The 16,120-nt window shown below is 37.3% G+C and overlaps 1 protein-coding gene across 1 annotated transcript in view; it reads right to left on the bottom strand.

Annotated features, from left to right (window-relative positions):
* DHRS7 (dehydrogenase/reductase 7) overlaps window positions 1–16,120 on the bottom strand; it is a 103,101-nt gene that overhangs the window by 43,946 nt on the left and 43,035 nt on the right. Inside the window, exon 5 of the mRNA XM_053697301.1 lies at window positions 1,910–2,032. Coding sequence (XP_053553276.1) covers window positions 1,910–2,032 — 123 coding nt within the window. The remainder of the gene's footprint in view (window positions 1–1,909; window positions 2,033–16,120) is intronic.

Genomic DNA, 16,120 nt, shown 5'->3' with positions numbered 1-16,120 from the left:
TCTGACTTTTCTCATATATTGGGAGCCCCAATTTAATAATTTAATCTTTAATTTTTTCACACCTTTTATTGGATGTTCATGAAGCTCTCTTGGCCTTTCGGCATGTCATAAAATATGCTATATATATGTTCAGAATATCCCAAAGCAGGGAAAAAAATGAAAAAGTGAGGTTAAGTTATTTTTTACATGGTTGGATTTTTCTGTGATGCAACAGAAACGACTTTATGTTCTTAACAATGTGCATACTGTGATTCTTTTCTCCTGTATTCATGTATATTTTGATGTATCACAGTTGTGTTGTATTGTGACTTTAACCTCAATAAAAATTTAAAAAAATCACATATAGAGATACAAATGGAATTAGCGATATATAAGTAATTTAAAGGGATAGAAAGGTCAAACTTAAAATGTGCATAGGTGAATTTAATTTAAAATAGAAGCATTTCTGCAATATACTTCCATTAGGAAACAATGCTTCTAGTAAAAGTTATTCCTGTTTTTCTGCGGCATACTCACATATCCTGCGAGGACCCGTGCACCAGTATTCAAACACCACACCTGCTCAGAGGGTCAGCAGTGGCTTGTATGACACAAATGATGTCTTCACAGAAGAAATACAACGCAAGCTATGATGTTTGAATACTGATGCACTGCCCTCACAGCATATGTGCATATGCCGCTGTAAAATAGTAATAACTTTTACTAGAAGCATGTTTGCTAATGAAAGTATCATGCAAAAATACTTCTATTTCTAATTGAAATGCACTAGTGCACATTTTATTTTTTTATTTTCTATCCCTTTAAAGGGACACTCAATCAAAATTAAACTTTCATTATTCAGATTGAGCATGCCATTTTAAACAACTTTCCAATTTACTTCCATTAACTAAATGTGCACAGTCTTTTTATATTTAAACTTTTTGAGTCACCAGCTCCTACTGAGCATGTGCAAGAATAAGTGTGTATGCATTTGTGAATGGCTGATGGCTGTCACATGGTACGTGTATGCATTTGTGATTGGCTGATGGCTGTCACATGGTACAGGGGGAGTGGAAAAAGACATAACTTAAAATTGTCAGAAAAAAAATCTACTACTCAGTTGAAGTTCAGACTAAGTGCTATTGCATTGTCTTGTTATCTTGCATTTGTTGATTATGCAAACCTACTGTGTTGACTGGTCCTTTAACAATAATAATGATCTCTTGGCATTACCTTGTCTAGAAAAAAATAAAAATATAGGTTTACCCAGAGCTGTGTAGTCGTCATAATAATGTATCAGACAATTATGTCTCAGGGGAAAAGAAAGGTTGTTAAGATAACACAGATTTTGATGTATGCAATTTAAAATATAACAATTGTTTGTATATGATAAGAAAAAAGTAAAAAAAAGGTATTTTAATCTCCCTAAGGGTAATGAGCAACCAGACGTGAACCCCTTGCTCACTGTGCCTAGAGGGATACAGCTGCACCTCCACTGACGAGGCCCATATGGGCCGAAACGTACGCCTGGAGTTAGCTGTACAAATCCTTTGTTCAGATGAGAATTGCCTGGTATTTCATGGCTTGACTGTCCTTTTGGATGGGGTCAGACTGATATATTACAAGAAAGTTCTCTTCTGTGGAAAGCACAGCTTGGGCAGAAAGAAGCCCCTCCCTGGGTGAGTATCGTACCATAGGGTGGGCTATTAAGCACCATCCGTCCCCATTTAAGCACTTTTTTATGCATTTTAAATCTATAAAGTAACTTATTTCAGCAATTAATGACGTAATTTATGAACAAGATGAGTACACTGCACATATCACATAAATGCTGTAGCTCAGATCTCTGTGTAACTAATTCTGATGCATTTTTAGAGGAAATATTCTCATTCTAGATCACCACTATATAATATAATATAGGAAACGTTACCTTATCTGCATCTTCAGTAAAGGCATTTTCCACAATATTTGATTGCACAGGTCCAGGGCATATATTTGTGATGGTTATATCTGGATAGGCTGCCATTTCCACTCTGAGACTATTGAAAACTCCCTAAGAAGATAAAAAATAATTAAGAAAAGAAAGCAAACACTTCACAATAATATAACATTTATTTTTTTCTCCACCAACAAAAACAAGTGTTTTCAAGCTGCATATTATATATATATATTTTATATCAAATGAGAGGATAAGCACTAACAAGTAAATATATGTATAAAATATGAACAAGAAATAAACAGTGCTCGAGACTATGGTGTACTACTACCAATTACACCAAGAAATAGTATAAATTTAAATATTAGACTCCGCACTTAATGTAAATAAAAAATGAATGCATAAATGTGCAAAGCAAGAAATAACTTTTAATGTACAAAGAGAAACAGACAACTTCGTAATTGTACTGCATACACAAAATCAAAATGCCACAATCATCCATACAAACTGGGCGTCCCCAGTTATCAAGCAACAATGGAGTGGAGGAGGTCAGATGGAGAGCAAAAAAGCAACCCCAGGTTATATATGCAAAACCATGGGTATATCTGTGCAGGATACAAACACTATGAGATTGAGGCAGTTCATGCATAAGCAGTTCATGCAAATGGCAAAGAAGCAATGGTTAGGTAGCTGGCAATTGCAGAGGTAAAAAGTATAGCAAAGAATCACAGATGTATAATGATAAGAGCAGTTCATGCACTTCAGAAAGTTCATACATCAAAAAGATGGTAACCGTTGTCAGGATAACACGTAATATCAAGTATCACCAAGGTGTAACAAAGTGTTTCCTTTTACGTATAAACCTTGTTTCCATATATGTATCAACTTTGATAGTATATTTTATGCCACTCCGGCACTCAAGGATAAAGTCTGCCGTGAGGATAAAGAGCTGTGCAATTATAACGCTCACCCAAACCGTGTCGGGTATGTAGTAGAAAGCGTCCGTGATGAAGTCACAAATAGCAGTGGTGATTCTAGCTGTTCTCCGCATACATAGAAATGTCAGCGACCCAAAGCAGCATGTGAGTATTCAACTCCCTTTGCGTCTGACGTCACATCCACCAGTCAGGCAACGCGCGTTTCGGGCTCCGCCCTTCAACTTGGCCTGTCGTCATCCGGATAGCCACCTCCTTTTTAAGCTTGAAACCTGTTATCTGTAAGTCATGCCCACTCGGCGTCACTACTCCACGGCTCATACATAAAAAACAGCCATCACACAGACATGCGCAAATGTATTAAGTAACAATGCAAGTAATCAATGAAATTTGTTCATAGTGTGTTTTTACGATTAAGCTGTGGCCATTTATATTAATCTCAGGTACTGAGCTACTATTTATGGAGGGACCCAAAAGCTACAAGATAATAAAAATAAGGAAAAACTCTCAAAAAAACAAACTAATAATGAAAAACACAAAATATAAAAATTTAAACTGAAAAAAAGGATGGTTTAAGTGTCTATATAAGGACCTTCATATCTCTTACCGAAGAGAACAGATAAACCAACATACCCTATACAAAAGTGCCCCATGTAATTTCCCTATTAAGGCCATAGGGAGTCAAAGAATCCATTTTTTGGATCCAAAGTGCTTCTTTTTCAAATAGTAATTTTTGCCTATTACCACCTCTTCTTAAAGGGCCAACCCCATCCACCACCTGAAATTTATGTTGACTTTTATTATGCCCTAAAAGTGTAAAATGATGGGCAACAAGGGCAGAGGGGTCAAGTTTGCCAATAGCTACTTTATGTTGTTTGATCCTTTCACGAATGGGTTTCGTGGTTTCACCCACGTAGGCTAGCCCACATGGACATTTGATGACATAGACTACATAATTGGAGTCACAGGTAAAATGTCCTCTAATCGTCAGACGTTTGCCCGATCTAGGGTGTGTAATTGTATCCCCCAATTGTATAGAGTTACATTGTTCACAGTTGTTACAGGGGAATGTGCCTTGTGGAACAGAATTCTCAGCTACTCTCATTGACCCAGTACCTACATCTGCTTTAACCAGGGTGTCTCTCAGATTCCGGTTTCTCTTATATGAAAATACAGGAAAATCCTTGAATGTGCCAGCAAGCAATCTGTCGTCTGATAGTAGACCCCAATGTTTCCTAAAAATCCTTTTTAGGGGAGAAATATAACCATAGGGCAGTGTTTTTCAACCAGTGTGCTGTGGCACACTAGTGTGCCGTGAGAGATCCTCAGGTGTGCCGCGGCAGACTGACAACAGTGCAGGGGTGTCCCTCTTTCAAATTTTTAAATATTGGGAGGTATGTGACAGGCTCATCAGGCATCATTTACAACCATGACATTTACATTCATTCAAAGACAATCATTATGATTGTTTGTGAATGAATGTCAATATGTCATGTATAGTTTGTAGGAAGCATGGCATGACAGCACAGAACAGTGTGTGTATATATATCTATATATACATATATACTGTGTGTGTGTATATATATATATATATATATATATATATATATATATATATATATATATATATATATATATACATACATACACTGTATATATATCCTGTATTAGGCTACAATGTGTGATTTTGTAAAATTTTGGGATGGTGGTGTGCCACAGGATTTTTTAATGTAAAAAAGTGTGCCACGGCAAAAAAAAGTTGCAAATCACTGTCATAGGGTACCACAACTGGAATCCTATCATTTAGAGTTTTCTTAGAGGATTTTTTCTGTATGAGGTCAGCACGGGGATAAGATCTACCTTAGATTTATGTGTATGTAACAGGTCAATAGGATATCCCCTGCTCTCAAAACGATCAAAAAAATTAACAAATTGTTCATTCAGGCGTGATGTGTCATTAACTATACGTTTAGCCCTTAAAAGTTGGCTGAAAGGAAGGCTCCTAATGGTCCGTGGAGGATGAAAACTAGAAAAAAACAACAGGTTATTTCTATCCGTGTCCTTTCTAAACACATCTGTGAACAAGGAACCATTTTTCAGGGAAACAGTTATATCAAGAAAATGTTGTGTCTTAGAGTCATAATTGATGGTAAATTGAAGGTTTGGATCAAAAGTATTCAATTCCTGAAAGAAAGACATTAAGGAAATATTGTCACCTGTCCAAACCATAAAGACATCATCAATATATCTTTTCCAAAAACTGCAGAATGTCTTAAAGCTCTGGTTGTTATAGAGAAATTTGTATTCAAATTCATGTACATACAAGGATGCGTATGTGGGGGCCATATTGGCCCCCATCGCCGTACCCTTTGTTTGCAAGTAAAAAGATTCTCCAAAGAGAAAATAGTTCCTTGTTAACACTATTTCAAGTAAATCCATAATGAACATCCGTTGCCTGGGCGAATAGAGAATCATTCTGTTTAATTGTTCACCAATGCATTTCATACCCTCACGATGTGGTATATATGTATACAATGATTTAATATCCAAAGTCACAAGGATTGAGTCCTTATTAAATTCCAAATTTTCATTCTGTCTCAAAAAGTCTGAGGAGTCTTCCAAATGTGAAGGAACATCCTCCAGCAGAGGTCGCAAAAGCTTATCAAGAAATATTGAGATTGGTTGAAAGATGGAATTTGTGCTAGCCACGATAGGCCTACCTGGAGGATTATTTAAACATTTATGTATGTTTGGCAAACAGTATATTACTGGTATAACAGGATCTTTTTGAATTAAGAAGTCTGCTTGTTTCTTAGTGATGATACACTGATCTAATGCCATATCTACTGTGGATTGTATATAAGATTGAAATTTACTGGTAGGGTTGAAAGTTAACTTCAAGTAGTTGTTGGTCACATCCAACTGACTTTGGACCTCTGTTATTGATCTCTATCCATGATGACTAGGGCCCGCCCTTGTCGGCTGGTTTGATGATTAGGTCTTTTCTAGATCTCAGATCCTCAAGAACCTTCCTTTCAGCCACGGTCAAATTTGGGGAACCCTTTTTTGTGCCCTTCAACTTTAGTTTATCAAAGTCTTTTTTGATTAATGTAATAAAATATTCTACTGTGCTATTAGTAGCTGGTGCATATGCTGAACTTTTAGGTCTAAGGCCTTGGACCTGTGTATGGAATTGACTCAAAGTGTCCACAAATGCTTCATGTCTACTTTCCTGGGGATGAGTGGCAAAAAAAGCTTTGAACCGGAGATTCCTAAAGAATCGCTGTAAGTCTGCTTCAATTTTAAAAAAATTGGGGCCTGTTGTTGGAATAAAGGATAAGCCTTTTTGTAAAACAGAGGTGGTAACAGGATCAAGTGTGGTGGAAGAAATATTAATTACTAGGGCCTAGATTTGGAGTTTGGCGGTAGCCGTGAAAACCAGCGTTAGAGGCTCCTAACGCTGGTTTTAGGCTACCGCCGGTATTTGGAGTCAGTCAAAAAAGGGTCTAACGCTCACTTTTCAGCCACGACTTTTCCATACCGCAGATCCCCTTACGTCATTTGCGTATCCTATCTTTTCAATGGGATCTTTATAACTCCGGTATTTAGAGTCGTGGCTGAAGTGAGCATTAGAAATCTAACGACAAAACTCCAGCCGCAGAAAAAAGTCAGTAGCTAAGAGCTTTCTGGGCTAACGCCGGTTCATAAAGCTCTTAACTACTGTGCTCTAAAGTACACTAACACCCATAAACTACCTATGTACCCCTAAACCGAGGTCCCCCCACATTGCCGCCACTCGATTACATTTTTTTAACCCCTAATCTGCCGACCGCCGCCTACGTTATACTTATGTACCCCTAATCTGCTGCCCCTAACACCGCCGACCCCTGTATTATATTTATTAACCCCTAACCTGCCCCCCACAACGTCGCCGCCAGCTACCTACAATAATTAACCCCTAATCTGCCGACCGCAAAGCGCCGCCACCTACATTATAGCTATGTACCCCTAATCTGCTGCCCCTAACACCGCCGACCCCTATATTATATTTATTAACCCCTAATCTGCCGCCCTCAACGTCGCCTCCACCTGCCTACACTTATTAACCCCTAATCTGCCGACCGGACCGCACCGCTATTATAATAAAGTTATTAACCCCTAATCCGCCTCACTAACCCTATAATAAATAGTATTAACCCCTAATCTGCCCTCCCTAACATCGCCGACATCTAACTTCAAACATTAACCCCTAATCTGCCGACCGGAGCTCACCGCTATTCTAATAAATGTATTAACCCCTAAAGCTAAGTCTAACCCTAACACTAACACCCCCCCCTAAGTTAAATATAACTTAAATCTAACGAAATTAATTAACTCTTATTAAATAAATTATTCCTATTTAAAGCTAAATACTTACCTGTAAAATAAATCCTAATATAGCTACAATATAAATTATAATTATATTATAGCTATTTTAGGATTTATATTTATTTTACAGGTAACTTTGTATTTATTTTAACCAGGTACAATAGCTATTAAATAGTTAAGAACTATTTAATAGCTACCTAGTTAAAATAATTACAAAATTACCTGTAAAATAAATCCTAACCTAAGTTACAATTAAACCTAACACTACACTATCAATAAATAAATTAAATAAAATACCTACAATTACCTACAATTAAACCTAACACTACACTATAAATAAATAAATTAAATACAATACCTACAAATAACTACAATGAAATAAACTAACTAAAGTACAAAAACTAAAAAAGAACTAAGTTACAAAAAATAAAAAAATATTTACAAACATAAGAAAAATATTACAACAATTTTAAACTAATTACACCTACTCTAAGCCCCCTAATAAAATAACAAAGCCCCCCAAAATAAAAAAATGCCCTACCCTAGTCTAAATTACTAAAGTTCAAAGCTCTTTTACCTTACCAGCCCTGAACAGGGCCCTTTGTGGGGCATGCCCCAAGAAGTTCAGCTCTTTTGCCTGTAAAAAAAAACATACAATACCCCCCCCAACATTACAACCCACCACCCACATACCCCTAATCTAACCCAAACCCCCCTTAAATAAACCTAACACTAAGCCCCTGAAGATCTTCCTACCTTATCTTCACCATACCAGGTTCACCGATCGATCCAGAAGAGCTCCTCCGATGTCCTGATCCAAGCCCAAGCGGGGGGCTGAAGAGGTCCATGATCCGGCTGAAGTCATCATCCAAGCGGGAGCTGAAGAGGTCCATGATCCGGCTGAAGTCTTCATCCAAGCGGGAGCTGAAGAGGTCCATGATCTGGATGAAGTCTTCTATCAACGGCATCTTCAATCTTCTTTCTTCGGGAGCCATCATCTTCCATCCGACGCGGAACATCCTCTTCTCCCGACGCCTACTAGCCGAATGACGGTTCCTTTAAATGACGTCATCCAAGATGGCGTCCCTCGAATTCCGATTGGCTGATAGGATTCTATCAGCCAATCGGAATTAAGGTAGGAAAATTCTGATTGGCTGATGGAATCAGCCAATCAGAATCAAGTTCAATCCGATTGGCTGATCCGATCAGCCAATCAGATTGAGCTTGCATTCTATTGGCTGATCAGAACAGATTAGGGGTTAAAAATAATATACAGGGGTCAGCGATAGCGGGGGCGGCAGAATAGGGGTTAATAAGTGTAAGGTTAGGGGCGTTTAGACTCGGGGTACATGTTAGAGTGTTAGGTGCAGACGTAGGAAGTGTTTCCCCATAGGAAACAATGGGGCTGCGTTAGGAGCTGAACGCGGCTTTTTTGAAGGTGTTAGGTTTTTTTTCAGCTCAAACAGCCCCATTGTTTCCTATGGGGGAATAGTGCTAGAGCACGTTTTTGAGGCTGGCCGCGTCCGTAAGCAACTCTGGTATCGAGAGTTGAAGTTGCGTTAAATATGCTCTACGCTCCTTTTTTGGAGCCTAACGCAGCCATTCTGTGGACTCTCAATACCAGAGTTATTTTAAAGGTGCGGCCAGAAAAAAGCCAGCGTTAGATACGCGGGTCCTTACCGACAAAACTCTAAATCTAGCCGTAGGTCTTCAGTTATCTTTTGCTGTGCCTTGTTTGCATGTGATTTCCTGTTCCTCTTCCCCCCTCTGTGTGTTCTCTTTTTTCTTTGGGTTTGTGTTTGTAAGTACTTTGACCTAAAGGGGAGGGACTTCTAGAATCTTGGTCAGATGACGAATCACCTGAATTATCGAAACCCATTCGTGAAAGGATCAAACAACATAAAGTAGCCATTGGCAAACTTGACCCCTCTGCCCCTGTTGCCCATCATTTTACACTTTTAGGGCATAATAAAAGTCAAATTAAATTTCAGGTGGTGGATGGGGTTGGCCCTTTAAGAAGAGGTGGTAATAGGCAAAAATTACTATTTGAAAAAGAAGCACTTTGGATCCAAAAATTGGATTCTTTGACTCCCTATGGCCTTAATAGGGAAATTACATGGGGCACTTTTGTATAGGGTATGTTGGTTTATCTGTTCTCTTCGGTAAGAGATATGAAGGTCCTTATATAGACACTTAAACCATCCTTTTTTCAGTTTTATTTTTTATATTTTGTGTTCTTCATTATTAGTTTGTTTTTTGAGAGTTTTTCCTTATTTTTATTACCTTGTAGCTTTTGGGTCCCTCCATAAATAGTAGCTCAGTACCTAAGATTAATATAAATGGCCACAGCTTAATCGCAAAAACACACTATGAACAAATTTCATTGATTACTTGCATTGTTACTTAATACATTTGCGCATGTCTGTGTGATGGCTGTTTTTTATGTATGAGCCGTAGAGTAGTGACGCCGAATGGGCATGACTTACAGATAACAGGTTTCAAGCTTAAAAAGGAGGTGGCTATCCGGATGACGACAGGCCAAGTTGAAGGGCGGAGCCCGAAACGCGCGTTGCCTGACTGGTAGATGTGACGTCAGACGCCAAGGGAGTTGGATAATCACATGCTGCTTTCGGTCGCTGACATTTCTATGTATGCGGAGCACAGCTAGAATCACCACTGCTATTTGTGACTTCATCACGGACGCTTTCTACTACATACCTGACACGGTTTGGGTGAGATCGCTCAGTGAGCGTTATAATTGCACAGCTCTTTATCCTCACGGCGGACTTTGTCCTTGAGTGCCGGAGTGGCATAAAATATACCATCAAAGTTGATACATATATGGAAACAAGGTTTATACGTAAAAGGAAACACTTTGTTACACCTTGGTGATACTTGATATTACGTGTTATCCTGACAACGGTTACCATCTTTTTGATGTATGAACTTTCTGAAGTGCATGAACTGCTCTTATCATTATACATCTGTGATTCTTTGCTATACTTTTTACCTCTGCAATTGCCAGCTACCTAACCATTGCTTCTTTGCCATTTGCATGAACTGCTTATGCATGAACTGCCTCAATCTCATAGTGTTTGTATCCTGCACAGATATACCCATGGTTTTGCATATATAACCTGGGGTTGCTTTTTTGCTCTCCATCTGACCTCCTCCACTCCATTGTTGCTTGATAACTGGGGACGCCCAGTTTGTATGGATGATTGTGGCATTTTGATTTTGTGTATGCAGTACAATTACGAAGTTGTCTGTTTCTCTTTGTACATTAAAAGATATTTCTTGCTTTGCACATTTATGCATTCATTTTATATTTACATTAAGTGTGGAGTCTAATATTTAAATATATATGTGTGTATTTTATTATTAAATATATATATGTGTGTATTTTATTCTGTTGTAATTTTTATGTTTTATTTTCCTTTTGTATTTTTTTTTTACAAATGTATTTTGTTGTTAAGTTGATAAAATACGTAATATCAAATTATTTTACTCTTTATAAATTGGCAACATTGAATAAATCCACTTCTGCATATGTCAGTTGGAAACATTCAAAAGCAAAATTGTAAGACAAAGGTTACTGTGTTCTTCCAACACCTATTTCTTATGAACTTAAAAAAAAAAGGACAGTATAATAATAGTATACATTGCACAATATTGGAAAATATATTGTTAAAAAAAGGACAGTGTACCGTAATCCCTCCTATACAATAATAATATTCCAATACCTGGTGAGTGAAAAGCTAAGTAAACAAGAAGATTAAACCGGTGGGTAGTCGGATAGAGAGATAATAAAAGGTTCATTTTTCTATGTTCTCTCTGAAGCCCTGATATTCAAAACCTCTCTGCTCAGATGAGATATTCTAAAATGATCCTCCAGGACTGCGAGATCACTAGTGAAATATTTAAAAGGCAGATTTTGTTTTGCTTCTCCAAGGGGCATTCTCTGCATTTCTGTATGCGAAGGAGAGACAAGCCCAGTGCAATATAGCACTGCATGACATGACAGTTCTGCTGCATTTACACTTTGTGCTTCGTATTTTATATCTCTTTATACTTCAGATTCACTATTGTTACATTTAAACTTTGCACTTTCTATTTTGTATTTTATTTTGTATACATCAGTGCATTTAGGATTGTGATTTTTCAAATTTTGATTATGCCTTCACAGTTTCTGTGCAACTTTAACAAATTAGACTCATACTTTGAGTATATATATATATATATTTTTATATATATATATATATATATATATATATATATGTGTGTGTGTGTGTGTGTGTGCGCATCTTTTATAAATTAGATTGCACTTTGCATGTCTTTTATTTAAATTAAAACTCAAAAACTGTCAGCTTCAGTTTTCCAGAGAGTGTCATTACTTTCTATGGGCCAGATTATCAAACATTCTCTTTGGAAAAGGGAATATAGTACTGACCTCAGAGGAGCAGAACTCACTGAATTTTCAAAGAAAAGGGGAGTAACCTGGAAATTCCAGAGAGATGAGAAATGCCTTCCATAGAAAGTAATGAAGCTCTCTGAGATAAAAAATTTCACATGGGAGAGAGAAGGTAACTGGAGCACCCCTGGGGCTGATATATATGAATATATGAAGGCTTACTTTGCATCAATTACAAATGAAACTGAGATGCTTTTACTAATTTAACTTGCTTTTGTCTATATTTTAATATTATTACTTTTCTGTTAGTTACAATAAGTGTATTGTGAATGTTGAGCAAACTTCACCTGCATACAGCTGGCAAGATAAATCAGTGAGACCAGCTTGTATAAAATGCTAAGAAAATTTCACAAGACTTGTGAGAGAGCTTCAGGCAAACCCTGGGAAACTCTTCTGTTCAGTCCAGGGAACTGCCCGGTCTCTCCCAATTTCTGAAATTGTCAGTTTACAATGGAGACAATACAAAGTGCAATGTAAGTATGATCCTAAGTTATTAAAGTAACACAGGAACTTTCAAAGCATAATCAGAATGTGCAAAATCACTGCTAGAGCTAAATCTAAATGTATTAAATTACTTATGAGACCGTGCAAAGCTTAAAGGGACACTCAATCAAAATTAAACTCTCATTATTCAGATAGAGCATGCCATTTTAAACAACTTTCCAATTTACTTCCATTAACAAAATGTGCACAGTCTTTGTATATTTAAACTTTTTTAGTCACTAGCTCCTACTGAGCATGTGCAAGAATAAGTGTGTATGCATTTGTGAATGGCTGGTGGCTGTCACATGGTACTGTATGCATTTGTGATTGGCTGATGGCTGTCACATGGTACAGGGGGAGTGGAAATAGACATAACTTTTAAAATTGTCAGAAAAAAAATCTACTACTCATTTGAAGCTCAGACTAAGTGCTATTGCATTGTCTTGTTATCTTGCATTTGTTGATTATGCAAATCTTCTGTGTTGACTGGTCCTTTAAATGCAATAATACTGAACAGACACAATCTGAAATGTATCTATACTATAATCGCGTTTGTAACGCGTCCGTCGGTCTCGCCAGTTGCGCACACATCCTCAAAGGAATGTTAGCTGTGCCAGGCAGCCAAAAGAATGTTGGCTATGCACGCAGCCAAAAGATACCACCTGGAAGCAGCAAAGTTGCATGCTGGTGGATTCCGAAAATGGCTAAACATTTTCACACCGCCACATGAAATAACTAAAAAACACCTAACCGCCCGCAAGAAATAGTAAAAAAACGCCCGTACGAAGTATTAAGAAAAAAAACCTACCAGCCCGCAAGAAGTATAAAAAAAAAAAAAAACTAACCGCCCGCACAAAGTATTAAAAAAAAAATTAACCACTCACACAAAGTATTAAGAAAAGAAAATAAACATAACCGCCCGTACTAAGTATTAACAAAAAAAACAACCCTTAAATCGCTAAACTCCTACAACAGAAACTACCTAACTCTTATACTGCCAAACTCCCACAACGCCAACTAAATAAATGACAAGATTAACCCCTAAACCTCCAAACACTACAATGCCAACTAACTAATTATACTATTAACCCCTATACCGGCAAACCACCACATCGCAATAAACCTAATTAATCCCTAAACCCCCCACATCGCAATAAAGCAAATTAACCTATTAACTCCTAAACCCCCAACCCCCACAATGCAAATAACTAATTTAATTACTATGCCCCCTAACCTAACACACCCTAAATTAACCCTAATTACTACTAAATTACACTTAAAATAAAAAATCCTAACATTAAATTACAAAAAATAATCTAACATTAAAAAAAATAAAAAAGTCTAACATTACAGAAAAAAATAAACAAAATGATCAAAAATAAAAAAATTAAACCTAATCCCTATGAATATAAAAGCCCCCCAAATAAAAACACCCCCTAATCTAAACTAAACTATCAATAGCCCTTAAAAGGGCCTTTTGTAGGGCATTGCCCTAAATTACGATTCAAGAAGTCAATATCAAGAGTACTTAGTCCTCTCTTGGTATAGATATAAGAAAGCCAAAAGTAAGCCAAAAGACTGTCTTAAAAATACATTTTTTTTAAAGCTAAAAAGTGGTACAGGAAGGGTCAAACACGTTTCGTCTGGTTGTACTTTGTCAATGACCCATGTGACACTCTGATACGAATCCCTATTTAAAGGCAAAAAAGGACAAATGTATGCCCTAACATAATCAGAGTGTACACATGTGTTAACAATATGTGTGATTTCAGTGCAGCAATTTAGTATGTTCCATTATATTATTCATCCTTAGGAACATCTAGTTTAAACATAAACATATATCTCTATTTAATAATCTTGCTGCAAAGTTAATCTGTGTACATACAACAAAATCTAATGAATGTCTATTAATAGTATGACTCAATATAATAATTATAATTTCTAAAACAATTTAAAATTTTAAATTTCATTCATCGTTTTTACACTTGTACATAATATAGCATATTAACTGCTTTGATCATTTTGTGACATTTTAAATTAAAGTATAGCAAATAACATAATGTTGCCAAATCAGATAGCAACACTTAAGTAAGGAATGTTACCTATGTACATATGCCCCTAAATAGCAAGTAATGGGCAAAAGATTCAACATGGGGGGCGGAGTCAGCCGGGGACTGAAGCAGTCATGTTTTATCATAGCTCCTCTGTGAATATAGCTAAATGGTCAACTTAGGGCAGCAATCTGAGTGGAAATTGTTATTTCTAGGCTGCCTAACTCATTGGAGTTAAAGAATATCTTATGGATGGTCTGCTGAGACATATGCAAAGCTGGACAGATTTTTCAGCCCCTGATCAGAGATTCAGACACTCGAGTGGCGGCCCTTTTGCTTGAACTTTTCTAAACACCACTGCCTATTAACGTTTGGTGATGGCGGAATACATTCTAATGGAGATAGGGAGTCTCCTGCAACAACACCATATTGCTTTGACTAAGTCCTTGCGGTCGGCCGCTCAGTCCCCAATGCTAGTTGTGCAGCTTCCTTCTGTGGGCACTTCCATAATGGTGACGCAGGGGCTAAACACCGACATGCCTGGAGAGCCGTCTAATAATACGCAACGGGAATGGAGTGATACCTGCACAGAGATGGAACGGAACACTGTTTTGCCTATGAGACAGACTTTGGTGGCTATAATCAACATCCCTATCGCACTGTTTCCTGAACGGTGTGGGTCAGATTCACAGTCTGGGGAGAAAAGTGCAGAGTCAGTGATATTGTCCGCCGGAATAAGCTCAGAATGTAAAGGAACTAACTATAGAAGACAAGGGGGCACTGATCTCAGGCAAGGGGGCACTGTGACTTTATTGCGATGGAATGTGGATCTGTACTCGCTATCTTATAGCCAAATGTATGACTTTCCCTCACTGTTTTCTCTCCAGGATGATTTCAGACGCGGTATCGTTTAGGGATCTAATGGGTCTGGACTCTCACTATGGCTCAGATTGAATGATCCTGGTCAGGTATCTTGGAAGTGCTTTGGTGTTAATGGCTGAAAATTGGCATCAGGCGACTTTCCCTGAGACCCGGATTAGGCTGACATGAGCTATAATAATCCTCCCACGAATGTATTATGTTTACATGGTTGGACATACTGTAGTACTTCTAGGAAGACATTTAATGTTTCGATTGGTGTGTTGTAACGGTGTCCCTTTTTGTCTATTACATTTGTATGCTGTTCCATGTAAATGAGGACCACGTGGGTCAGATTTTTATATATCTGTTATTTATTAAGCTGTTTAGTCCTATAATAGTTGAGCTATTTATATAAATATAAGCCATTCTGCAAAATAGAGTTTTAAACTTAATACCCATAGGATATATTGCCTGCCACACATATTGTTAACTCTTTAAAACAAGGCTTAGTCAGCCACATAATATTTCTGTCTCGGGGTTTGCTCTCAGTTTACATTTATAGATTGCGTGTTTATCTACTATAAACTGTGCACATGCTGCTACACTTATACATGTACTCCCTTGACAAGCAACCATTAACAACTTTTTTGCTATATAATGATAAACCCAACAGCCTTTTTTTTTTATATATAATAAGGTTCTATAACAGGTATGAAAGTCATTTTTTATAGTGCAGTGACCAGACAATTTTATTTAACTTTAATCTCCCGTGATTTGAGCATTTAAAATCATCAGGCTGGTTTATCTCGTATTTCTTGCACAACGAAGTATATTTATGATGGCTAAGGTCCTGGGTTACTGCACAAAGTTAACGTTTTAGTTGAACAATGTTTTAATGAGTTGTGACATGCATGCGTCAGTTATTATTTATCGTAAAGGTTAACTCCAAAGATTGGTAACTTATTTTTATACTGTGCCTTTCTTCGTGCCTGTCCCTCTCCACTTTCTCTTATAATTTTAGCAACTTTACTGTGCA

This window comes from Bombina bombina, chromosome 1, assembly GCF_027579735.1.
Source record: "Bombina bombina isolate aBomBom1 chromosome 1, aBomBom1.pri, whole genome shotgun sequence".
Lineage (NCBI taxonomy): Eukaryota > Metazoa > Chordata > Amphibia > Anura > Bombinatoridae > Bombina > Bombina bombina.
The sequence above is the reverse complement of the archived record's forward strand: the minus strand, read 5'-3'. Positions and strand labels throughout refer to the sequence as shown.